This window comes from Sapajus apella, unplaced genomic scaffold (genome assembly GCF_009761245.1).
Source record: "Sapajus apella isolate SASKATOON/1434 unplaced genomic scaffold, GSC_monkey_1.0 scaffold5, whole genome shotgun sequence".
Classification (NCBI taxonomy): domain Eukaryota; kingdom Metazoa; phylum Chordata; class Mammalia; order Primates; family Cebidae; genus Sapajus; species Sapajus apella.
Genome location: NW_022436945.1, coordinates 12336000 through 12362434, shown reverse-complemented (window position 1 = coordinate 12362434; position 26435 = coordinate 12336000). Strand labels below are relative to the sequence as shown.

The window sequence follows — 26435 nt, the reverse complement described above, 5'->3', positions numbered from 1 at the left end:
TACAGCCATCTAATCTTCAACAAAGTCAGGAAAAATAAGCAATGGGGAAGGTACTTCCTATTCAATAAATGATGCTGAGATAACTTGCTAGCCATATGCAGAAGAACGAAACTGGACCTCAACCTTTCACCATATACAAAAAAAATTAACAATTCAAGATGGATTAAAGATTTAAATGTAAGCTCTCATAAGTATTGAAATTCTAGAATAAAACCTAGGAAATACCATTCTTAACATTGGCCTTAGCAAATAATTTATGACTAATTCTCAAACGCAATTGCAACAAAAACAAGAATGGATAAGTGGAACCTCATTAACAAAAGAGCTTTTGCACAGTAAAAAACAAACAAACAAACAAACAAAAAACAAAGAAACAAACCAACAGGTAGGTCGCAGTGGCTCACCCCTGTAATGCCAGAACTTTAGGAGGCCAACGGGGGCAGATCATGAGGTCAGGAGATCGAGACCATCCTGGCCAACATGGTGAAACCCTGTCTCTACTAAAAATACAAAAATTAGCTGGGCATGGTGGTGAGTGTCTGTAGTCCCAGCTACTCGGGAGGCTGAGGCAGGAGAACCACTAGAACCAGGAAGTTGAAGGTTGCAGTGAGCCAAGATTGTGCCACTCACTGCACTTCAACCTGGCAACAGAGGAAAACTTCAACTCAAAAAAAAAAGAAAAACAAAACACAAAACAGAAAAAAAAAAAAACAAAAAACCTTTCAACAAAGTAGACACCCTACAGAATGCGAAAAAATATTTGCAAACTATACATCTGACAAAAGTCTAATATCCAGATTCTAAAAGAAGCTTAATTCAATAAGCAAAAAACACATTAATCCATTAAAAAGTAGGCAAAGGACATGAACAGACATATCTCAAAAGAAGATACACAGGCAGTCAACAAATATGAAAAAACGTTCAACATCACTAATCATCGGAGAAATGCAAATCAAAACCACAAACTGATACCATCTCACATCAGTCAAAATGGTTGTTATCAAGAAGTAAAAAAAAATAACAGATGTTGTCAACGCTATGGAGAAAAGGAATACTTACATACTGTTGGTGGAAATGTAAATTCATCCAGCCACTATGAAGAACAGTTTGGAGGTTTCTCAAAGTATGTAAAACAGGACTACCATACAACCGAGAGATTCTATTACTAGGTACATATCCAGAAGAAAACAAATTGTTCTACCAAATATGTATATCACAAAATACAATTCAACATTAAAAAGAATAAAATGCTGTGATTTGCAACACGGATGAACATATCAGACATTATGTTAAGTGAAAGAAACCAGGCACAGAAAGACCAATACTTCATGATCTCACTTATATGTGGACTCTAACAAAGTGGATCTCGTAGAAGCAGAGAGTAGAATGGTGAGAATAACATCTAACCCTTTAAGGCGTTCAGAGCATTTGTAGACATGAATGATCTCATTTATGGGGCTGGGGGCAGGAGGATTCAGGAGATGTTGTTTCAAAAGATGGAACATTTCAGTTAAATGGGAGGCACAAATACCAGAGATTTCTCCTACAACATGGTGACTATAATTAATAACAATGTGCTATATTCTGTTAAATTGCTAAAAGAGTAGATGGTAAGCATACCCACCAAGCACAAAAAGATGATAATATGTGAGGTAATGCATGTGTTTAGGCATTTTGGATTGTATTCATGTTTTGAAACAACATGTTGTACACAATTAATACAATTTTTGTCAATTTAAAAAAATTGAAAAACAAAAATTGCACACTTTGTATGCTAGCACCCACTAGCCATTCTCACACTCAGCCTTTGAACCTCGTTCTTTCTCTGTGTTCTGACCTGACCCCTTGTGGCTAGCAGCCATCCACTGCAGCCAGGAGCAGCCTTGCTAGCAGTGCGGAATCCATCCAAATCTCACACCGCATGGCCCCAAAGCCATACAGTTATACGTAACACAAGTTACGAGATGGACTGCTTCCTAGGGGCCAAGGTGACAAAGATGTCCTCTGAGAAGCAATAAAACAATAGACACAAAGTGGGAATCTATATTCAGGTATTTGAGTCTCTCTTCTAAGCTTGCAATGGATTTTTAATTGGTTGGTGTTTCTAAAAGGTCACTGTATTAACCTTTGAGATCTTTCCCTAATGCTTAGGATTTTTTTCCAGTGCACATTTAGAAAAACACAGGTGCTTAACACATTTTGTCCAGTTAAATGGGCCTCTGTGATCTGAAATTGGCGTAGGCAGGTGGCTGCCAGGTCTGCACTACTTTGGGAAATGGATGTATTTCTCCTTTACCTGCTCTCCGTGGGAAGGGAAAGACAGGGGGAGGGAGAATGCCGACAGACAACAGCAGGGTGATTCTGTGCTCAGCATCTTGTCTTGGTGGTATATCCAAGTTGCAAGATTTATAACCTTCTTGTTACAATGTATCAGCTTCAACACTTTCAGTGAAGTCTTCAATAACTTCGATGACATCTTGCTGAGGGGTTTTGTCATTAAAAGCCGAAAGCTGGTCATTAACAAACCTTCTCTGCAATCATCTACCGCTGTGCTAACTCAGGCATGGATCTGCCTGGAAAGTTGGACTGGCTCAGAAACTTTTCAGAAGGCTGCATTTTTTTTTTTTAATGTGTGGGGTATATTTCTTCAGGGAAAGAAAATATGCCTCCCAATCATTTAGTCATTTATTTCTCATTATTCATTATCTGGCCTTTCCATAATAGAACCAAATTCAACAAATATGTGTAGAACACTGCTATACAGCAGTCATGGTGCTTAGAGCTAAAGATATAATTATAAAAACAGACACAGCTCTGGTTCTCAGAGAATTCACAGCACTGCCACCCCCAAAAGAATTAGTCATCATTTTTATAGAATCCTTATTAAATGTGCCAGACTTCTTTTAGGCAACATAAGCACTATCTTGATCATTTTTTACCACTCTTTAAAAGAATCAATGTTCTTATTATCCCCATTTTAGAGATTACATGACTGATGTGGTTGCCTGTTTCAGAATTTTCCCAAGGTTTGCGCTCATGAGGGGCAGAACCAGGGTCTCAAACCCATGTTCTCTCTGACTACAAGCACGCTCATCTACTTCAAACAGGACTGGTCCTGGAAGAAAGCAGAGGATCGCTTTTCAGGTGGAGGAAGGATCACAAGCCAGGCTGAAAGCACACGTGCTGGGTAGGTATGAGGAACAGGTTGCAAACTGCTCAGATCCCCTTTCAAGAGAATTTAGGTGATGGGGGCAGTATCAGCCATTGGAGCAATAGCCTCTGGCTCCCCATCCTTCCTCATCTCCATGAAAGCATTTAGACTGGACAGGTATCCATTTGTGTGCATCTATGTATGAAGCCAAAATTGCCCATTGGCTCTGGAGTATCGAGGACTGGTGTACCTGTTACTAAGGTAATAAAAATTCCTATGATATGAGAAAAGTTTAACCATTTGAACATCATTGAATCCCAAACTTATACAAAGATTCATGTGACAGAACAATTCCCAGTTGCTTGACAGCAGTTTCTGCTGTCAACGATTTGACTTTTCACCTAATCTGATCACCTCCCAGAGGGAAATAATAAATGGGCCTGCTGCTTTCTCCTCCATACAATTCAGAACAGAAAAAGCCAGAGGATCAATGTTATAACACACATCCAGAAGTTCCTCAAAAAGAAAGAGAAACACACAAATATGGGGAAATAGTCTGCTAAAATTTGTGCAGGGGATAGAAAAATGACAAGTCTTAGAAATGGCATTTTTTAAAATAAGATAACTTGGAGGTAATAGATATGTTTTTAAGAGTGCACATTTTGTAATAATAATTGTTACCGTTGATTAAGGAGCTACTATGTGTCAGGCAGTTGCTAAGGTAATTTTGCACATTAGCTCATGAAATGGAATCTCTATATAACAACCTTGCTAGTAAAAAAAATAAACAACAATTATCCCCGTTTTTATAGATAAGCAAACTGAGGATTAGACAGGTTGAGTAGTTTGTTAAAGATCCTTCATTGAATAATTTGCAAAACTGGAATGCAAATCTAGTTATATGTTATTTCAAGTTTTTGGTACACTTTACTCTTTCTGTATCTACAGTAATTAAAATATAACCAATTTAAAGGTGTTTAATACAATTAAACAATGCAAAGATTAAAAAGGCACTAGCTGATTTCTCTCTTTTTATTCTTAAAATGACATTTTTTTCTCTCTTTTTTTTTCATATCCCAAAAAGAAACAGAAACATTAGCATACCTTTTAATGCTCGATTAATTGCTGTGGGATTCTACCTGAAGAGATCACTAAGACCCCCAAGCGGATCCCATTGATTCAACTCTAGAGTCATTATGTGCCTGTCCGTATGTGTGATGTCAGAGGAAAGGCTTTGTTTGTGGGAATCACAGAGCCGTCATCCGTCTGACTCCCCGGGTTTTGGTGAGTTCTCACCTGCAGCGCTTCCCAGGAATATCTTCCTTGGACTGTTATTATTTTTAATTGCTCACAGGGTGCCTCTTACTAGCAAAGTTCTTGCCAACAAGATCATCAGCATTACCTTGGAGGAGTCTCAGAAAATTGATTAGGAAGTTCAGTTCTACTCTTTTGGTGAAAACGAGGATACGTGGCATCTGAGTTGTGCTCAAGGTCACAGAACCTGTCGGCTCTTTCACAGACAGCATGAAGCACTTTCAAAGAACACATGCAAGCCCAAAGTAACCAAACATAATGAAAAGTTTCTGTGTGGTGGGACAAATTAGCACTTTAACTCAGAGAGCCCTGAGCTCACAGATTATATCTAACACCAAATAATTAATAATAATAATAATAATAATATACATATATTCAGCCTCATTCTAGGAAATACTACTTAGTACCTTTATTATCGTCAGCAAATAATGTAGCCTCTTTGAAATTCAGTTTCCTCATCTATAAAGTAGGAGTAATGACCTCATATCATTGTTTTGAGAAGGAATAAGATGATGGCATAAATTAAAATTCTTTTTGTTCAAGAAATAGAAGCCCAATTAGAATAAGATTAAGTGCAAAGAGCACTTTATTACAATGAAAGTAATAAAGCTCTCTTAAGAACTTGTGTGCAGACAGAACTCAGGATAAAACAAAAGCAGAGGCTCTAGTGCTGTCTGGAAGTTCTCCATGTTTCCTTTCTTTTCCCTTAATGCATGGGTATCTTCGTTTCTCACTGTGCCTAAGCTTACGGGGTAGAGCCCAGCCACTGGTAGCTCACAAAGCAACATACATCCACCCAACCCAGTCCGAGAGATTAAGAAACTAATTGGTCACATTCTAAGTCCCAGGGAAGAACTGAAATTGTCCAGCTCATGTCCTGTGCCTACCTTTGGACCAGTCAATTATCTGTTGACAAGGAGGAGGATTGCATTCCACTTACACGGCTGTCCCTATGGTATGCATATGGATGGGGAGATGAGTATTTCTTAGAAGAACGGGGAAAGAGAGTTTCACCGCAGCAGAAATCGTTGCTGCCCACTACCAGAATACATAAAAAAGTTACCACACCCCTATACCTAGTCCAGAACAAATACATTTATTCATATGTTTTTATTCTCAATATACACATTTCTACAATTTAAAATGTCTACAACTTTTTTTAAAAAAAGCAAAACAATGAGAACACATGGACACAGGAAGGGGAACATCACACGCTGGAGTCTGCTAGGGGGTGGGGGGCTAGGGGAGGGAGAACAGGGGGTGGAGAGATTGGGGAGGGATAACATAGGAGAAATATCTAAAGTAGGCAAAGGGGGGATGTAGGCAGCAAACCACCATGGCTTGTGTATACCTCTGTAACAATCCTGCAAGATCTGCACATGTACCCCAGAACTTAAAATATAATACAACAAACAAAAACGAAAAAAAAAAAAAAAAAAAAAAGCAAAACACTTTGTCAATTACAGTGAATATAGCTGGCCTAATGTTAAGATTCAGAAGAGAACAGAGATGCTGTAAATAGTAAATGTTTTATATGCCTAATAAATTTCTCATCAAGTAATTTGAAGACAAACTAGAATTTCAACAAATTGAAAAACTGATTTTTTTGGTCCAAACCCTATTCTCCTTTCCTGTCTGTTAGAAAACCAAATCTTCTCCCATTTTCCACTCCTCTGTTATTTTTATATCCTTAAATCTCCTTAGTTTGAGTCCATCATTGAGTATTTAGCAATAAAGATCTAAAGGATAGTATGAAGTACTTGAAACTATTTGAACAAACAATGAAATGCCTCTATATGATTAGCACTGAACAGAGTACCAGGCTGGGAATGAAAAAAAAAAAAAAAAAAAAAAAAAAGCTGTTTCTATTTATCTCTCTTTTCCTAAAAATACACAGAGCAATTTTAGGCAAGCCATTTGTGTTCCCTGTAGCCATCCATAAATCTGCCTGGTAGTAACTAACCTATTTGTTCTTCAGGATAAAGCCTGAGAATATCAATAGATTAACTATGAACAGGACCCATCTACAGGAAGAAGCGGAGTAGAATCTCAGAAAACTAGAGATTTTCCTATCTTATCAGAAGATGAACTGCTACCAGGAAGAATCTGTTTTGGGTGTAATACAAAATAATTCCTTCACTTGGGTCAAATTGTAAAGATCCAATTGCTCTCTTCCAGTAAGTTCCAGGCCTGAGTGAAGGATCCAGTCAATAAATTTCAGGTTTTGGAAAAGGATCCCTTTGCGTCACTTTCCAGGATCCCTTCTGGTTATTACCAGTGTAATACCGAATAATTTTGGAAAGAATAATGTCAGAACCTCTCAATTAGAATGATAAGAAATAAGTGTGGCTATCAAGGTTTTAAATAAAAGGAAATTTAAAGTCTCATTTTACATTGGATTTTGTTGCTATGACATGATTCCTTTTTAAGAAGGAGGAATTGGGCTGGGCGTGGTGGCTCATGCCTGTAATCCCAGCACTTTGGGAGGCTGAGGCAGGTGGATCACAAGGTCAGGAGTTCAAGACTAGCCTGGCCAGCATGGTGAAACCTCATTTCTACTAAAAAAAAAAATACAAAAATTAGCCGGGTGTGGTGGCAGGCACCTGTAGTCCCAGCTACTTGGGAGGCTAAGGCAGGAGAATTGCTTGAACCCAGGAGGTGGAAGTTGCAATAAGCCAAGATTGTGCCATTGATTCCAGCCTGGGAAAGACAGCCAGAATCTATCTCAAAAAAAAAAAAAAAAGAAGAAGGAATTAAGTTTGAGAAGCAGCAAATAATGGGAGAGGAGTTGCTAACTGGTCTAACTGGTCTAAAAATGTGTGTTACAAGTTAAAGCTTATTCCTCCATGACTGTTTTCAAATGTGATAAAAATTCATATGAAAAGAATTCCACGGAGGGAAAAGAGGCACTAAATAATAACATTATCTTAAAATACAACTCACATTTTCCATATGACAATACAAATGTTTCTAACTGGGCTGCATGGTTACAGCTTAAATGCAACATACATTGATGGAAGACTCATGCCATTTTGAATTTTAGTGCACAGATGCTTAATTTGGGTTCTTTAAAAATCCTGTCATTTCATTTTTTGGTAGTTAGGATATTAAAATATGCAAACAAGCATGTTATAGTTGATCAGTGCTAATCTTTTTTGTAATAACTGATGTTCTCTCTCCCAACAGCCACCACTCCTTCTGTTCTTGTCACCTTCATCCAGGAGTCACAAAATGCTGAAGAGTCGTCGCTTGTGACTTGATTCAATGTCAGGAGGTTGTAGCTAGGCCAAAAGCCTCCCCTTCCTCTTTCCTAAATACTTTTTTCCCTCTTTACTAATTACATGGTTTTACATTGATTTACATGGATTTCAGCTTTCAAAAATCATTGGTCTTTGCTGAATGCAAATAAGCAAATGAGAAAATTATATTAAGACTGCACAATTGATCTTTCATCATCTCAAACGGTACCTTTGAGCAGTTCCTGAAATGTCTGTCTGAAATACTCCCAGCGTTGAGTGTCATCAAGAGGTGCCGGGTCACTCTGGGGAAACCCATTCTCAGTGATATAAATTACAGGGTTATTATATGTATCCTAGAAAAAGAGAACAGAAGTTTAATTCCAAACAGATGTTTAAAAAAAAAGAAAGCTCATAAAATCAGGTGCATTACCATCTATCTTCTGTAAGCTACAACCCCAAAACTAGTTTTCATCAAATTGCACTGACCCTATTAACTTAATTTTCCATTCACTGACCTTTTATAACTAACAATGGAAAGGCAAAACTGTGCAAATGTCCATGAAGACAGTCCAATGACTCTTATTATAATGAGAAGACAGAAATATCTTTCTTCCATCAGTATCTGTTGATTGTCACTGCTTCTTAACCCCTCAGTCCTGCCAGCAGCTACATTCTACATCCCCCACAGGAGGGGTCCTGAAAAGCTGTACTTGAAATTTTAATTTCAGCTAACTGGATGTCATCCAATATAGCTGAGACTCAAAAAAAAAAAAAAAAAAAAAAAGATCCAGCTATCACAATCCTTAAAATGTCTTTTAGTATAATCGCAGTTGTGATACCAGATTGAAAAATATGCCCAAACTACTTCTATACGCAAAACTAACTTTAACAACAAATCCTAGACTTTGACCACTGTGTTTGAAGCCTTTTCCAGCCTAGTTACCCCTCACCAACTCAAATCCGAATCTGCTCTTCCCAGGCCAACAAATGTATATGCTATTAACTTAATTCTTTTTCAGGTCCATATACACATACACATATGCCTGTCTTGCCCACCTTCACATATTTGAGTGCATATGGACTCACAAAAAAATCATGCATTTACCTTAATATATTTCAGTAGTTTACGTACTCCCCATGGTACCACATAGATCCAGTCCACATTTTTCCAAGATGGATCTGCAAAAATTTCAACCTCCACATCCTGGAGAATGCCTAGTTCTCCTTTCTTGTTCTCCTGGTACTTGATTAGGCGAGTTGTATAATATTGCACAGCAAAAAAATCAGCAGTGCCTTTGATCATTTTTTTCTCTTCTTCTGTGAATTCTGGAAGCCTTGATGATGGATACCCTTGCTTTTGACTCATGGAGGCAATCTGAGACTTGACAACTTCAGGATAATCACCATCAATGAATATGGGTTTAGCAAAGAAATCCAGATGGAAAGTGATGGCTCTTTTAGCAGCTTCCTGGTCAGACACTGAGTTGGGATCTGCTGGTTCCAACCAGGTCGCAAAAAATGATATGGACACCATGCCTTTCTGCTCTTTTCGAAATAAGGAATCGTAGCTGTGCCAGGATCTGGCATGAGCCTTAATCAGATTGTGAGCTGCCTGATAACCTCCAGTTCCACAGTGAGGGATACCTGGAGCAAAGGTACCTAAGTCATATGCCATTACGGAAAGAACATTAGCTTCATTTATGGTGATCCACTGCTTGACACGATCCCCAAAGGTACTGAAGCAAAACTGAGCATATTTGTCAAAGGATTCAATGATTGCCTCTGACAACCAACCTCCTTGGTCTTCTAAAGCCTGAGGTAAATCAAAGTGGTAGAGTGTCACAATGGGAGTAACCCGATTTGTTAACAAATCGTCAATGATCTTGTTGTAATAATCAATTCCTAGGAAGAAAAAAAAAAGTCACCCTAAGAAGAAAAGCTGTTTATAGTACGTTGGCAATAAGTTTTAAAAAGGGATAAGATCAAGAACAATTTTCTGAATGACTTTCATTCAAAACAAGTTTATTACTTCCTCGATATATTTAATAAAAGACTGAGAGGAAACATTGAGAATTTTGAAGAAGAGTAGTTGATCAAGAAGTAAGAGTGTAATGGGGTGACATGATTGAGAGATAAACTTATTGAAATGGATACATTTGGGCAGATCATTGTTATCTAACTCTGTGTTATTTTCATACTTATTGAAATGATTTCATGCATTTCTATGTATACTAATTTTGTCTCTTAGTCCCACTAGACTACAAGCCCCATGATAGCAGGGAGCTTGCTTAATCCACCTCTGGATCTCCAAATCCTGGGACAGTACCCGAAATTTAGAGGTTAGTAAATATTTGTTTAATAAATGCATAGATCTCAATGGTATTAAGCATAAAGTAAAGGAATTGATCCAGATGACTGCTTTAATGCTTTTCCATACAAGTCTAGGGAAAGAGATCTACTGAGAATGAATGAGAGCTCTCAAGGGCAGAGAGCCAGAATCTGGGTTACAAGGGCAGACAGCCAGAGGCTTAGTACATTAAGAGTACCCGGTTGAAGCTTGCTTTAAAACCTTAACATAGTTCATGAGGATACATAGCCACCTCTGGCTCTCATCTGATTCTTCCAGGAATGCAAGTGTGTAAGAGATAGTTTTTAGGCTTGCCGCAGAGTTCAGAAGAATGTTACTAACTTGAAGATGGACTGGCTCAGAATTTATGCCAAGAAGTCATTGAGTCTAGCTCAGTGATGATGCTTAGCTTAGAAGAGACTTTCTAGGGAGAGGCTGATGCTAGAACTTCATGTCGTTTTATATTTGAAAGTATGGAGGCAACCTAAGCTTAGACAAGAGAAGTTGTCCTGTTTTAGGAAGTTGTTTCCTGGATAAAGATTATGAAGTCATATGTAGAAGTGCGTTGCGTTGAAAGTTTGCCTAAGGAAAAGGTCCCTTTCTTTTTTCTTAACCTAGAATCCTTCCATTTTTAAAAATAACAATTCAGACTTTGTTATATATTTTATTCATTCATTATTTGTTTGTTAATTCCTTAAAAACACATTTATAAAGAAACTACTATAAGCTTGACATACAAACATAAGCGAAACAAACACCACCCTTGTCCGTAGGGAGCTTATTAGCAGAAACTATAGAAAAATTCATAAACAATTACAATAGACTACCAGATAAAGTACAGAGTCCTACTTAAAACCTGGAAAGGGGTATCCAGCCTAAACTCAGGGTATTTGAAAATATTCTGAAAGCAATGCAGCATAATGGTTTCGAGAGTAAATTATGGTGACAGGCCACCTAAATTCTGTCCTAACTCTTTCACCTACTATCTCTGCGACCTTGGGCAAGTTCCTTAACCTCTCTGAATTATCTTTTCCTGCATGCAAATGTGGATAATAATAGAAACCTTCTTCAATTAATTGTTGTGAGTTTAACGAGTTGAAAAATTAAACATGTTTGGAACAGTTCTTGGCATAAGGTGAGGGCTCAGTACAGGTTAGCTATCATCGAAATAATAATTATTGTTATTAGTGACATCTAAGCTGATATTTAAAATATGATACAAATTACCCATTTAAGGTAAGGAGAAAAATGTGATTCTGGAAGAGAAAAAGAGGAAAAAAATACCAAAAAAAGGGGGAAATGTTAAAATAAAGACCACTCAAACGAGAAAAACAGAAAACAGACTATTTACTCAGCGTTTGCTATAGCAAGAGTCAGCCACCAATACTTATATTTGGCAGGTGTCCAAATGCAGTCGGGACAGAGGAAAAGCTTTATACATGGAGAAAAGAGAACCCTTGGGTGTGCCCTGATTAAAGGTTGTTGGCACGGGGAAGATACAGGAGAGCTAACTAGAAGCAGGGCATCTTTTGTGATTAGTTTGGGGAGCACATGTGGTTTTCTCTGGTTGCTCCTGAGTTGGAAGCAGGCAGCAGGGGGCAGAAAATAGAGAAGGTATCAGTTGCCCAAGCTGTGACTATTCTGGGCTGATTGCTGCAGAGGCTGTGGTTTGACTTCCTGGGCTTCCTTTGTCAGTCAGAGTTTTATTGTCAGATACGGTCTGGCCAATATTTGTATATTCACTCTCTTTTTGGGAACTTAAAGTTCAGTGTAAGGAGAGTTTCCAAAAGAGGAATAAGAATGGTGAGAGACGAGCAAGGTAAGCAGAAGCCAAATTATGCATAATCATGTGTTTTCTCTCTGTCTGGGTAAGTGGTTATCTTTGACACCAGCTCATTTACTTTGCAAACTGGAATGTACTGTGAATCATGCAGAACAACTCCATATTTGGAAGACACACATTTGTGCTATTTCTCACTTAGTAGCAGAATAACTCTTCCTCCCCCGCCAGAGATGTTCTTTAATCCATGAAATGGGTCAACATGCTACCTTACATGGCAAAAAGGACTTGGCAGTTGCAATTAAACTATGGACCTTTAATTGTGAAGAGTTCCCCAGAGTGTCCGGATGGATCCAATGTAACCATATGAGTTTTTTAAAATGGAAGAGTAAGACAGAAGAGTGAGTCAGATAGATGCAACAATGGAAGAAAAGGTGGAGAAGTGGCAGCTTGAGAGAAACTCAACCCACTATTGCTGGCTTTGAAAATGGAGGAAGGGGACCGCAAGCCAAGGAATGCAGATGTCCTCTTGAAGCTGAGAACAGTCCGTAGCTCATAGCCATCAAGGTAATAGAGACCTCGGTTCTACAATCACAAGGAACTGAATTCTGCCAACAACCTGCATGCATCAAAAGACAGACTCTTCCAAAGATCCTTCAGAAAGAAATTCAGCCTTGAAGGTATCTTGATTTCAGCCTCACAGAGACCCATGTCAAACTTCTGACCTACAGAACTGTAAGGTTTTAAGCAACTAATATGTGATAATTTGTTACAGTGGCAGTAAAACTAATACACTCATCAAAATTTATAACTTTTCCTTTCTCTCTCTCAATGAAAGAGTATTTCACCATCCCATCCCTGGGCCCCTGTAAACTCACATTTCTACATTTGTAAATGAGATATCTAGAGATAGTATGATAAAATAATCTGGGTATTGGTGTGTGTGAGGGTTTTTATAGCCAACTCTTTCCGTTGACTTTGAACATGAAAAAATATTAGCTTTTATTTATTAAACTCTCACCACATGTACAAGATACCATACATTTTGCTAAATCCAAACACTAAGCTTTAGAGATAGGTGTTTTTATTCTCCTTTAAAAATAAGAAAACTGAGATTCAGGGAGTCCCAATGTTGATAAGTTGCATGGCCCACGTTTAATCCTTGTCTGTCTCACTACAAAGACTGAGCTGTTCTCAATATGACATCCCACTTCTCATGTTCCTGAACCAGAAATATGTAACTCTATTTTACCGGACTTCATGGTCACCTACTTCAGACCTGATCACAATATCAAATTCCTTCTTTTCCCCCTTTATGGAGAAGTCATTAATAATAGTCAATCAATGTAATTCAAACAATATGATAACTGTCCATTGAAATAAAGATAAGTAAATTTTAAGAATTTTTTTTTCTCAGCACAGCAGAGAAACAGAGCATAATTAATATTCACTGTCCCAGAATTAAGCACTTTACTTCTTGGTCATACAGTTTATTCAATGTTGTAACGAAACTTTTCCACAAAGCAGTGGAGTTGGATTTTTAGGAGGAGAGCCCCAGACTCAGAAAACCCAGCCAAAGGATCTTGGACAAATCACTTGTTCTCTCTACACCTCAGTATCCTTATCTGTAAAATGGGAAAGTTAATACTGCCACCTTATGAATGTGTGAGTATTGAATGAGAATAAATTTGTCAAACAGTTATTTAGCTTTGTTTTTCAGAATGGCGTAAGTCACTGATAAACAAATTCTCTGAATAAATGTGTATTTTTTAAATGATCGTTTCAAAATCTCGGGATTTTGAAACTGAGATGTAATCTGGATCCCATTCTGCTTCTGGGTATTTAGAACAGAATTGATTATTTTAAGGATTAAAACTTTATAGCTTTCTTTCATAGTCAATATCTTCTCTGTTTTAATTAAACCCATTTCTGCTTATTTAATCTTAGAAAATATGAAATATGTCTGAGGCAGAGGTCTTTTGGATATCAGAAAAATAAACCAGATGAACTCAAATACAAAGATGGCACTGGGGGCAGTTGAGTAGTAGATGTAGATGCAGTGGACATTATTTGAAATGACAGAAATAGAACAGGGACGCAATGACAGAAAATAACAGCAAGTGGAACTCAAAAGAATTGAAGCTGGGAGCTGAGAAAATCTTTGCTTCTCAAGGAAAACTGGTCTCTTCCATCCCAGTTTCTTTCAACACATCTGTTCCATTTCTTTTCTTCCTTCAGAAACAGTTTTCCCTTCTGATTCAAGCAGCAGAGATAAAACCAAAAATATATATTTAAGAAAGGACCAGTTTTCTTTACACATCCAATCTGTCTTGATCTCAAAATGGCCATCCCACCTGCCAAAGCTACTTCTGTGCCCCAGAGCGAACCACCAACCAACTTTAGCCTCTCAGTGCCTCGATTCCAAACATCCTTGAGGGAGGAAAACAATGGGGCAAGCTTATATTCTTCAATGAGGTCACAGTTCATTATACATCACAGGGGAAAAAAAGTCTTTCCTTTATCCTGTCAACTGTGACCTGGAGTCAAGCAGGATTATATGAAACAAAGATATGAGGGAATTCCCTTAGAAGAGGGTGTGGCTGGAATTTGCAAAGATGATGTCTCAAATTAAAAAATTTTTTTTGATCTAGAATCCTCTTTCAACAAAGTAACGTAGAATTCACTTTGGTCGCCAGCCTACCATGCATCAAGTTTACAACTCTCTTTGGTTCACACCTTTCTAGATTCACACCATCAGTTTCTTTAACTGCCCTGTGTTCTCCTGCCATACTGCCTGTATCAGTTTCCTATTGCTGCTAAAAACAAATTAACACAAACTTAGCGGCAGGACCAAAACAAATGCACTATGTTGCGGTTCCTGGGCCAGAGGTCCTGCTCACTGGGCTAAAATCAAGATGTCAGCAAGGCTGCATTCCTTCTGGAGGCTCTCAGGTAGAATCCATCCTTCTACCTTTTCCAGGTAGTAGAGGCAACCTGCATTCCTTCCCTCATGGCTTCTCCCATCCTCAGCCTCACCTCTTCTCTTCGACCTCTGCTTTAATCATTATCCTTTTTATCTCTTCTCTCTGATTCTGATCCTTCTACCTCTCTCTTTTAAGGACCCAGGTAATTACACTGGGACCACACAGATAGTCCAGAACAATCTCCTCATCTCAAAGCCCTTCCCTTAATCACATCTGTAAAGTTTGTTTTACCATGAAAGCTAATATACCTGCAATTCCTAAGAATCAGAACATGAACACTTTTGGAGGGCCATTTTCAGTCTATTATAGTGCCCAACACAGAATACAATATTAATGTTTGTTTAGTTAATTTATTTAAACCATTCCTGCTAAGTGCACTCATATTTTAAATCTTAAAGTGAGCAAGAAATTCTGCATAAATATTCCCTCTTTTTTTTTTATTTCCAGTGCTTGGGCTTCCGACTAATTGCCTGAAATTTACATTTGTGGCAGATATGAAAATGTACTTGAACAGTTGAGAAATGCAGGAACATGTGATTTCAGTTGCCAACTCCATCTTTTCTTGTTAAACCTTGAAAAACTGACATTTGAAAGAGACAGACTGTGTAACAATTCCACTTCATAAAAATATTCTTCTAGTTTGGGGACATAGAACTTTACAAGTTTCCAAATGTCCTATAATCAAGCTCTGAAACAGATAGTCAAACACAAAAAGGGGTTCCTTGGGAAGAACAGCGACAGGGATTTTCTAACTCTTTGCATGTTTTTTGAGAAAATGTTTAAACGGGGGAAGAAAAGATGGCCTTTCCAAGTTAAAACCATTCCAACTGCTTCAACAGATCACTGCACAAGAATGAGCAACTGCTTATTGAAATTCCACCTCCTGGATGCACCTCCAGTGCCCTCTTGTTCAAAGCAAAGTCTGTAATATTAATCAGCTATGGTTTTACCAATGCTAGGGCCAAACACAAAAAGCTCAGTGCTACGGGCATGTGATCCCCACATGAGATCTGCATGAGCAATTTCTCCACAATATTCAGACGGCTTCCATGACTCCAGTACCACCATCTCCACTCTCCAGCAGCTTCTGTGTCTTTGCTCTTGGACTGCTGATCTACAATGTGCCTCCATAAACTTCTGAGTATCTCAAGTTGGTTTTCAAAGCTTACTATGTTGATATATGGGTACAGGTCCACAATCTTTTATCTAAAAATCTTAGGGGCATATGAGTTCAGAATTTTTGAGTTTTAGAAAGGAAACACAGAACATATACCAAATATTAACAACTCCAGTGAATCTGAGTCAGTATCTTTTAATATTTCTGCAAATAGATAAATATTCCCACCAAATAGAATAAAGCAAGATTATTTTAAATATTCACAACAATTCAAGTCAGCGTTTGCTGCCAATTTCATTTTAGAAAGATTTCATAATAAAAGCCTTTGGCGTTTAGAACTTCAGATACAGCATTGAGGACCAATACTACAAGTTGGTGGGTTTTTGGTTGTTGTTGTTGTTTACTACCCAAATGGAAGCTCAGCAAAAACTCCAACTCCTGGAATGAGTGCAAGGAGTTTTGGTGCCATGGCGTCTCTACTTCATTTAACCAACAGGGAAACTGTAGCACAGAGAATTCAAGTGGTTTGGCCAGACAGAGATCTCGACTAGGTACGAGATTTTTATGTCAGACAAACCTGGGTTGAACCTAACTAAATTTGTCATCTTGGCAAATTTATGCCTAACCTTACCTCCCATGTTAGCATTATTCCTTCCGTTTAGAGATGCCCCTCACTCAGAGAGCTGTTATGAACATTAAATCAACAAAATTAAGTGCAATGTTTGCATGGTGAGCTGCGTATAATCTGTGCTCAATGAATGGTAAGCATTACTATCCTTAAGGTGATTTTTATGATTTTCATTAATCTAATTCAATTGAATTCAGTAATTGTTACTGTATCCCTCTATGGATGGTGCTGGACTAGATTACAAGGGTAACAGGGCAGAATTGTCTACCCATTACACTGTAAGCAATTCCAGGAATTCTCTAATATGCATGTTATGACTACTTAGCACAGTCCCTGGCACAAGAGACATTCAGCACACTTTGGTTGAATTGAATTCAACTTAAGGCACCCATAGTCTAACATGGGATATGGTAACAGTTAACAATGAAGAAGGTGAGAAATATTCTAAGAGCTTTGCAAAGTGCCATGAGAATAAAAAAAGAGAGAGGGAGATTTTTTCTGGCTTAGAATAGAGAAAGACTTTAAAGAAGAGGGCAATTGTGCTAGAACTGAACAGCAGCACAGGCCTTCAGTAGGTATAGCTGGAGTTAAGAAAGCCCATTCCAGGCAGAAGAAAAAGCTTCAGAAAATTTCTACAAGGTGGAAAACTGCATAGTATGTTCAATAAGTAGTGGGTTACTTATACTTACAGATAAAAGATTATAGACCTGTACCAATACGTGTTTGGGATATTGCATGATCATATGCATAGGGGAGTTTTAGCCTGCAAAGTGGGAGGTGATTAAGTCTAAGTCAAATAGAGCCTGGAATCATATATAAAGAAGAATGGACTATATATTGAGGCTTTGGGTGACTAAATTACTTTTTTAATCTTGCCTCATTTTTATCAGGAGATGATCCAAACCAATACAATATGGGTCAAGCTTTAGAAAACTTGCTATGATGGCATCTTATAGAAAGTAAAGGACAGAGAGGGGGAAAAAAGATAGATCCATCAAGGATATATCAACAAGACCTGCGAGAATGATAAATGCCTAAACTAGGGCAGGCGCAAAAAGAGCGGTTAGAAGATAGGTTAAAAATTCGTAATTAGAATGGACTATACTCACCAATGCGTTAGAGGAAGGAAGAAAAGACAAGAGAGAATTCAAAGGTTACTTTCGGTTTTTGGAGTTTGGAGTACGGTGGTGCGGGAAAGAAGGGAGAATACCGAAGTCGGATTAGAAAGATTGAAGATTATGAGTTCACTTTTAAACTAAGCAACAAATTACATCTCATTCAATGTAAAATATAAAACTCATGGCAAATAGTAGACGTTCAATCAGCAGCAACGGGTCATGGGCCAACGTCTTAGAGTAAGAAATGGGTCTGCACATCCTGAGCTGTCCCTAGTTGGGGGAAGCTACGCTAAGGCTGATGCTGCATGTGAGTTCATGAGTTGCAATTCTATTTCATGCGAAGATTACCCCACTTTAAATAAATGAGCTTTTCAAGTGCACAGGCTCATCTGGGAATTGTCATCAAGGGTTGTTCTATATAGACAATCACCTAAGTTACTCATGAACAATGCCTTTGTATTAGTGAAGGTTCTTGGGGTGGGAAGTATGGCAAGGCAAGCAGGTGCTCTCTTAGGTCATGCAAGCAATCGGCCATCCTGCATTTAAGAGGCTCTCCTTAAATTGTATGCTGTAGGCATCTCTTTGCTTCATCTAGTCCTAGCCCGATGGACAGTGTAAAATCTTTTCCAAGACAAAGTAGTAATAAAGTATCTTTATTAAGAAGCCATATGTTGTAGCACAAGGGTTGGCAAACTTTTCCTGTAAAGGACCAGATAGCAAACATTTGAGACTGCAAGCCATATAGCCTCCGCTCTAACTACCCAATTCTGCCATTATAGTGGAAAAGTAACCTTAGATGATGTGTAATGAACAAGCATGGCTATGTTTCAATTAAATTTTATTTACAAAAATAGGTGACAGGCCACATTTGGCCTTTGGGTCATAGTTTTCCAACCATGTTTTGTGGAGTGAGCTACCTAGACCTTAGGTTTAAACTCCAGCTCTACCATTTGCCAAATATGTGGATTTGGACATACACTTCTGTAAAATATGATCACTATGCCTTCTTTACTGTTGGTAAGGATTAAAGAAAATGGGTGTAAAATGCCTCATAAATAACAGGCATTCAATACAGCAGTGAGTGGCATTTTTATTTACAAGGCATAATAAGAATAATAGCTAACACTTACTAAATGCTTATGGAATGTTAGCTACTGTGTTAAGCACTTTACAAAGATTGTTTCATTTAACCTTCCGGCAATTGTCTTAATTAGTCACTATTAAAGCATTCTTTTCTATTCATGGGGAAACTGAGGCACTGAGAGATGACCAAGAGATGTTCATACAGATAGTAAGTGATGTAGCTGGAACTTAGGCTTAAGTAAGCGAACTAACTAGTATAGGGGGCCTATACTAGTTAATTAGCTCCACTAATTCAGCCCTAATTGAAGTGCTTAGAATCATCTCAAGTTCTTCAGGACTTTTCGTAACTCATCACAGGGTTACACAACTTAAAATAGTTTAATACAAATTTTTTAAATTTACCTTCAGATTAACACTCATGTTACATAATAAAACGCTTATTCTAACCTCCCTCCCACTCACCACCCCCCATCTCCACCCAGAAAACATCTCAACAGTCAAAGGAAACCAAAATATTACTGTGAGAATCAATGCAAATCCATTTCAAAAAATTTATCCTATAATCACTCTAAAAACTTGCAATTTCAAAGCTACATTGCAGAATAGCATACTGGATTAATTATGCCAGACTGCAGCAATAACCTTGAATTAAAGCTGCAACCTTCTATTTTTAAGAAACACTTGCCTTTCTGGTTGATGAAACCTGTCGTCCCATCAGGTAACAGACGTGACCAGGAAAGAGAGAAGCGGTAATGAGTCAATCCAAGCTGTTTGATACATTTCAAATCTTCCTCCCACAGAGTGTAGCTGCCACAAGCTACATCGCCAGTCTGGTTCTTGAAAACTCTCTCTCCTCCCTGATGAGTAAATGTGTCCCAGACACAAGGGCCTTTTCCATCTGCATCCCAGCCTCCTGAGAAAAAGAAGAAAATGAAACAGTTACACTCTTGACATCAAGAGGCATATGTGGAATGTAAATATTTGTCACCAAAAGAACATACCTCATTAACTCAGTGTACCATATTTATAACTTTAAAATATGCCTTTAAAATAACATGCATGAGCGGGTTATGTGTTTAGCTGTCCTTGATCCCTGAAGCTGACTGGTGGCAAATGAAAAATTATTGCATAGCGCTGCTGCATAGCAGGCTTTCATGGTTCATTATCTGAAGATCTCCCAGCTGGTAAACAGAGGCAGGCCCTGGCTTATGAATATCTGAGTTGAAAACATCTCCTCCTTGCAAACATCCCCCCTGGCCATGACTGACACACTTTGTCCTTATGCCTGACAGAATCTTGGTTCTTTCTGTGTCGCCCTCGACATTTAAACCCTATTCTCCTGTTCTCTGACACTGGAGGCTGTGATAGTCCAGTCCATCTCTGGAGTGGAGGGAGCCCTAGTTTCCACCATTGTTGATATGATATTGCTATCTGAATTTCATTTATTCATATTGCCCTTGATTCAATAAATGTTATGTGTCAGGCACAATACTAAGTCAGGCAGATACCAGAGTGAACTATGCCATGTCTCATGTTCTTAGGGAACTTACATAACAGCCAATGTAAAGACCCTTTCTTTTTCAGAAACCAGGGAAAGGCATTTATCCAAGTATGAACTGGAGTGAGAAGAGGTCTCTTTCTGCTCAATTTTTCTGTAAGCCTAAAACTGATCTAAAATATAAAGTCCATTAATTTAATAAAAGAATATATCCAGTATGTTTATGATGTTTTATATATTTAAAAATATGTAAACAATCCATGTATGTTCTGAGCATATACATGTGAGGTAGAAATATCACATGCCTGGGAATGGTTGATTCAGGTGAGTGGATACCATTGAGGAGAAAGAAGAGGAAATGGAACCAGGGAGGGGTCTACAGGGCCTTCAAATGCATCTCTTATGTTTCATTCATTAAACAAGGTAGAAGGTATATGAGGGGCTATTTATTACATTATTCACAATCCCTTTTTATATGCCTAATATATAGTATTTTATCATAATTACTATGTAAGAAAAGAGGGCACAGCTAGAGTAAAGTAGATGAAAACAATTACAGGAAAGGACTTTTCCTCCAGATGCTCGTTGAGCATCTATATACCTTATATTTTGTGCACAGATCTAAAAGGATTAGGTATGGTCTGCAGTTCCAACCTCAGGCATTAGGAATGATAAGAAGTCATGGACAGCGCCATGAGGAAAGAGAAGAGGCTGCTATAAGAATACTAAATATCTATACAAAAAGCTATGAATATTAAAAAGTATTTTACTTTGGAGCCATGTAATTATAGAAGCAAATAGTTTTACACATTTCAATGACTCTCAAGTTATGTCTACATATGGGGTTTAGAGGAATGGGGGAAAAAGAATCGTGGTATTCATAGAATGAAATAGGAACAATCACAAAACTAACATTTTTAAAAGTATGGTGCTCATAGTTTTGAATGATTGATTTAATAAATGAAAATGCTTAATCTCAGAGAGCTTAAGCAGTGCTGTATTGGTATATATTTAACTGGCTATACGTTTAAAAATAAGTACAGATCTATATGTATATATGTTTATCCTCAATTTTGCTGATATAAAGTATGTATAATACACAATTTACAAATAATATAGGAAGTTCTTTTAGATTTTTGGCAATGTCATATTGGTAGTTGTATTAGTCCGTTGTTACACTGCTATAAAGATACTACCAGAGACTGGGTAATTTATAAACAAAGGAGGTTTAATTGACTCACAGTTCTGCATGGCTGGGGAGGCCTCAGGAAATTTACAATTATAGCAGAAGAGGAAGCAGACACCTTCTTCACAAGATGGCAAAAAAGAAAGTAGTGGCGAGGAACACTTCCTTTCAAACACTTATAAAACCATCAAATTTTGTGAGAACTCGTTTACTACCACGAGAACAACGTGGAAAACCACCCCAGGATCCAATCACCTCTCTCCCTGGGTGTGTGGAGATTACAGGTCCCTCCCTCAACACATGGGCATTACAATTCAAGATGAGATTTGGGGGACACACAGAGCCACACCATATCAGCTGCCAACCCACAGTTGTAATTTGACAAATGTGTGTAGTTATCATCTGACTGGTGGTTAATATTTTTGCTTCTATTCACAGGCAGAAGGAAAAGCAAACGAAAGATGTGCCAGAACTTCACTTTTTACCAGTGACACGAGGGACTTCTTTGCTGAATCAGGTAATAGTTTTCAAACACTGGAAACCAACTCCTCAAATTTTGGTGCTACTCACAGTGTCACAGCCACAGACATGACACGCTTTTAAGTTTAATCTGTATTATTAACGTGCTCCCTATCACTTTCTAAGGTCTAGATAACTAGCAAAACAATAAATCAAGTACTGACTTCTAGCACCAGCCAATTTCTGCAACTGTGATATCACTGAAGGCAGAGCTGGGAAAAGATGAGCATTAGCAGCTCACCTTATTATAGTGCTTCTCCTATTCAGATCCCAGAGATCTAAATTGCCTCAAAGGCATAGAAAACAGTGAAATTTAGTAATTAGTTAAGTAATGATAATGATTTGGAGTATTTACTACCTTTGGTTTTGGTATACATTATTTACCTATAAGCTTTAATAAAGCCTGTGTTAAAGAATCAGCTCACACAAACTCAATAGGCTCTGGAGAGCCAGCACAAGCTGGCTTCACCACATCACTTACAAGCAACTTGACTCAGATCACACTGTTGGTAAATAACAGTGCCACGATTTGTATTCAGGTCTTAGAAGTCTACGATTCTGCCACTGGACCATGCTGCTCTTAGTAATAATTACTCAGAGTGATGAAGAAAAAGTCAACCGATGACCAAGCTACTTCATTTATCAGGCTAAGAAGTACAAAATATAATGTATGCATTTTGGAAAGGGGTCCAAATAAGGTAACTAAAACAAGTTTTGACAATTTTAAGAGGTCAATGTCACTTAGCAAAATGTCAGAAAATTTACTAATGTGAATTTGCTCATTCTACACATGTACCAGCTAGACAAAGCATAACCAAACAACATTTGTTTCTACAAAAAAACTAATGCTTCCAATTGAAAATTAACAATTATAGGCTGCCATTGGTGGCTCACGCCTGTAATCCCAGCACTTCGGGAGGCCGAGGCGGGCGGATCACCTGAGATCGGGAGTCGGAGACCAGCCTGACCAACACAGAGAAACCCTGTCTCTACTAAAAATACAAAAAGAAAAAGAAAAAAAAAAAAAGCATTAGCAGGGTGTGGTGGTGCATGCTGCTCGGGAGGCTGAGGCAGGAGAATAGTTTGAACCTGGGAGGCAGAGGTTGCGATAAGCCAAGATAGCATCATTGCAGTACAGCCTGGGCAAAAAAAGCAAAACTCCATGAAAGAAAGAAAGAAAGAGGGAAGGAAGAAAGGAAGGAAATGAACAACTAGAACTGAAATTCGATAACAATCATATAAAGGCCAATATTTCTTAGTACTTTTACCATAAATCTTACTGTATGAATGATATTAATAACTCATTTGTTCATTGGAAATTTTCTCCTGTTGCAATTATGCCAACATTCTAAAAGCATGATGTCCTTTATGATTAATAAAACTACTGTTTCCAGGTGGACTGCGTACTCACAGCCATCTTCCATACAATTACTATAGTTGTATTAAACATAAAAAATACACTTTTTAATGATTTGTTAATTTAGCAGGAGGTTAGGTGACCCAAAAATAAAGTGAAAGGGTAATTCAGAGGAATAAGTGAGTAGGGATACAGGCTTTTGTACTGGGAGTGTTTGCCAAGTTCAGACCATCTGAGCTTTTATTTTAATCGCTTGTGGAACAAGGGAAAAACAAAGTCTAAGATGCACCAAAGATGAAAAGTTACAAAAAGCTGGTATGCAAGGACTTTATATCCTGTGCAAGAAAAAATGAGAGGCAAACTCAACTTGCAGAAAGAGAGAACAAAAAACTTAGCTTGATTCAACCTTGGGTGGAGAGGGGAAATTACTCCTTATTATTTGTAACCACAGTTCAGCTATCAAACCATTAAGTATGAGAATGGGAAAAATATATTTTCAGATATATAAGCTCTCAAAAACTTTTCTTCCTTTGGATATTACTGGAGGATAAATTTTACTACAACAATGATGTAAATCAAGAAAGATAAAGATCTAGGGTGCAGGAAACAAAGTCAGGAGAGTAAATTGACAAAGAATTACTGAGTGATATTGTATTATTTCATTCTCATGCTGCTAATAAAGACATACCTGAGACTGGGTAATTTATAATGGAAAGAGGTTTAATTGATTCACTATTCTTCAGGACTGGAGAGTCTTCAGTAAATTCACAATCGTGGTAGAAGGGGAAGCAAACATGCCCTTCCTTACATGACAGCATCAAGGAGAAGTGCAGAGTGAAGACAGGTGAACTCACTCACTATCTTGAAAACAGCATGGAGATAACTGCCCCCATGTTTCGATTACCACCCTCTGCGTCCCTCTCATGACACGTGGGTATTAGGGGAACTAGAGTTCAAGGTGAAATTTGGATGGGGACACAGACAAACCATATCAGATATGGACTAAATTGTGACCTCTCAAAATTTATATATTGAAGCTCTAACCCCCAATGTGATTAGATTTGGAGATAGGGTCTTTAATGTGGTAATGATGGTTAAATGAGGTTATAAGAGTAAGGGTCTAATCCAGTATGACTAGTGTCCTTATAAAAAGAGGGAAAAAGAGAGAGAGAGAGAGAGAGAGATCAGGGATGTGTGAACACAGACAAAAGGGATTTTGTTTTGGCAGTCCTAGCAAATTCATACAGGAGTATAATGGCAAAGGGAAACTTCCAGGGTGATAGCTATGCAGCAGACACAGGGAGTAACCAGTCTGTTTGAGCAGGTAACTGGCTGTGAGGTATTTCCTTGAGAAGATGATACAAATAGAGTATCTAGTATATTGTATTGGTCTGGATAATCCAGAGAAACAAAACCAATAAGGTATAGATATATTTTTCTTTTTTAGTAATTTTCTCACTCAATTTTGGAAACCAAGAAGTCCCACAGTCTTCTATCTGCAATCTGGAGAACCAGGAAAGCAGTTAAGCTGGTGGTATAACTGAATCTGAAAGTCTGAGAATCCGCAGTGCCAATGAATGAGAGGGAGACATGAGTGTCCAGTTCAGAGCAAATTTTCCCTTCCTTGCCTTTCGTTCTATTCAAACCAACTGATTAGATGGTGCTCACCCACATTGATGAGAGTAATCTTCTCTATTCAGTCTACCAATTCCTGTGCTAATCTATTTCAGAAACGCCCTCATGGACACACTTAGAAATAATATTTCACCAGTTTGTAGGCATCTCATAGCTCAGTAAAGTTGACACATAAAATTGACGATTACATAAGTTTTATTTAAAAAATAAATTATCACGGGACTTTCAACGGTTGCAAAAGTAAAATAGGATGAAACCCATGTACTTGTCACTCATCTGCAGCAGGTTTCAACATTTTGCCAATCTCTTTTTGTCTGAAACCACCCAAGCTTCCTCATTCAATCTGTAAACAGTTTAATGTGCATCTTGAACCAATAAAAGTATTTTTCTAATTGTTGTAAAATACACAACATAAAATTTATCATCTTAACCACTTTTAGGTATATAGTTTTGTGACATGAAATATATTCATATTGTTTGGCAACCATCAACACTATGCTTTCTCTAGAGTATTTTTTAATATTCAAAACTATAACATTACAAAAATTAAACAATTGCTCAGCATTCCTTCCTCCTCCCAGCCCCTAGTAACCACCATTCTACTTTCTGGTTTTGACTACTCTAGATACCTTAAATAAGTGAAATTGTGCAGTATTTGTCTTGTCGCAGCTGATTTATGTCACACAGTGTAACATCCTCAAGTTTCATTCATGCTGTAGCATTTCAGAATTTTCTTCTTTTTTAAGGCTTGGTGAAACTTCATCATACGTATGTACATAATTTTGCTGATCCACCATTTGACAATAGACACTGGGTTATTTCCAGTTTATTCTGAATAATGCTGCTATGTACATATTATGCAAATATCTCTTCAAGACTCTGCTTGCAGACCTTTGGGGTATATACCCAGAAGTGGAATGGCTAAATCACATGGTAATTCTCTTTTTAATTTTTTTGAGACCCACGATAGTTCCTACACCATTTTACATTCCCACCAACAGGACACAAGATTTCCCATTTTTCCACATTCTAGCTGACACTTGAAATTTTTTTTTCTTAATAGTAGTCATCATATTAGATATGAAGCAATGTCTTATTGTGGTTTTGATTTGCATTTCTCTAATGATTAGTATTGATTAGTACATGAATGATTTTACATCACTAATCACTAGGGCTATCTAGCATGTTAGAATGAGAGAAAATGTATAGAAACACAAAAATATTAGATTTCAAAAGCAATAAATGCACAGAAAACAAAATGAACAAATAAAAGACAAATATTAACTTTGTGTGAAAATATTGTTCTGGAAAATAAAAATAATAATAGTATACTATGTGGTTCAGGTGTAAATAAGTTTCATTGGTTACAATAAGGTAAAACCTGACTACTGATCTAAATACAATTAAAATATGATTATTTGGGAGGATGATGGTGTTGGAATCTTGCACTGAGTAGTAAAAGTAGGAAGGTAGGAGGAA

General features: G+C 37.7%; 1 protein-coding gene across 3 annotated transcripts in view; it reads right to left on the bottom strand.

The window, feature by feature from the left end:
• Window positions 1-26435, bottom strand: part of LOC116547511 (cytosolic beta-glucosidase) — a 126819-nt gene that overhangs the window by 60853 nt on the left and 39531 nt on the right. For all 3 annotated transcript variants that reach the window (XR_004267077.1, XR_004267079.1, XM_032273457.1), the window contains exons 2-4: window positions 19447-19674; window positions 8810-9606; window positions 7934-8057 (exon numbers count right to left, since the gene is read on the bottom strand). Coding sequence is in view for 1 of the 3 variants with exons in the window: in XM_032273457.1 (XP_032129348.1) it covers window positions 7934-8057; window positions 8810-9606; window positions 19447-19674 (1149 nt within the window). In the remaining 2 variants the exon portion in view is untranslated. The remainder of the gene's footprint in view (window positions 1-7933; window positions 8058-8809; window positions 9607-19446; window positions 19675-26435) is intronic.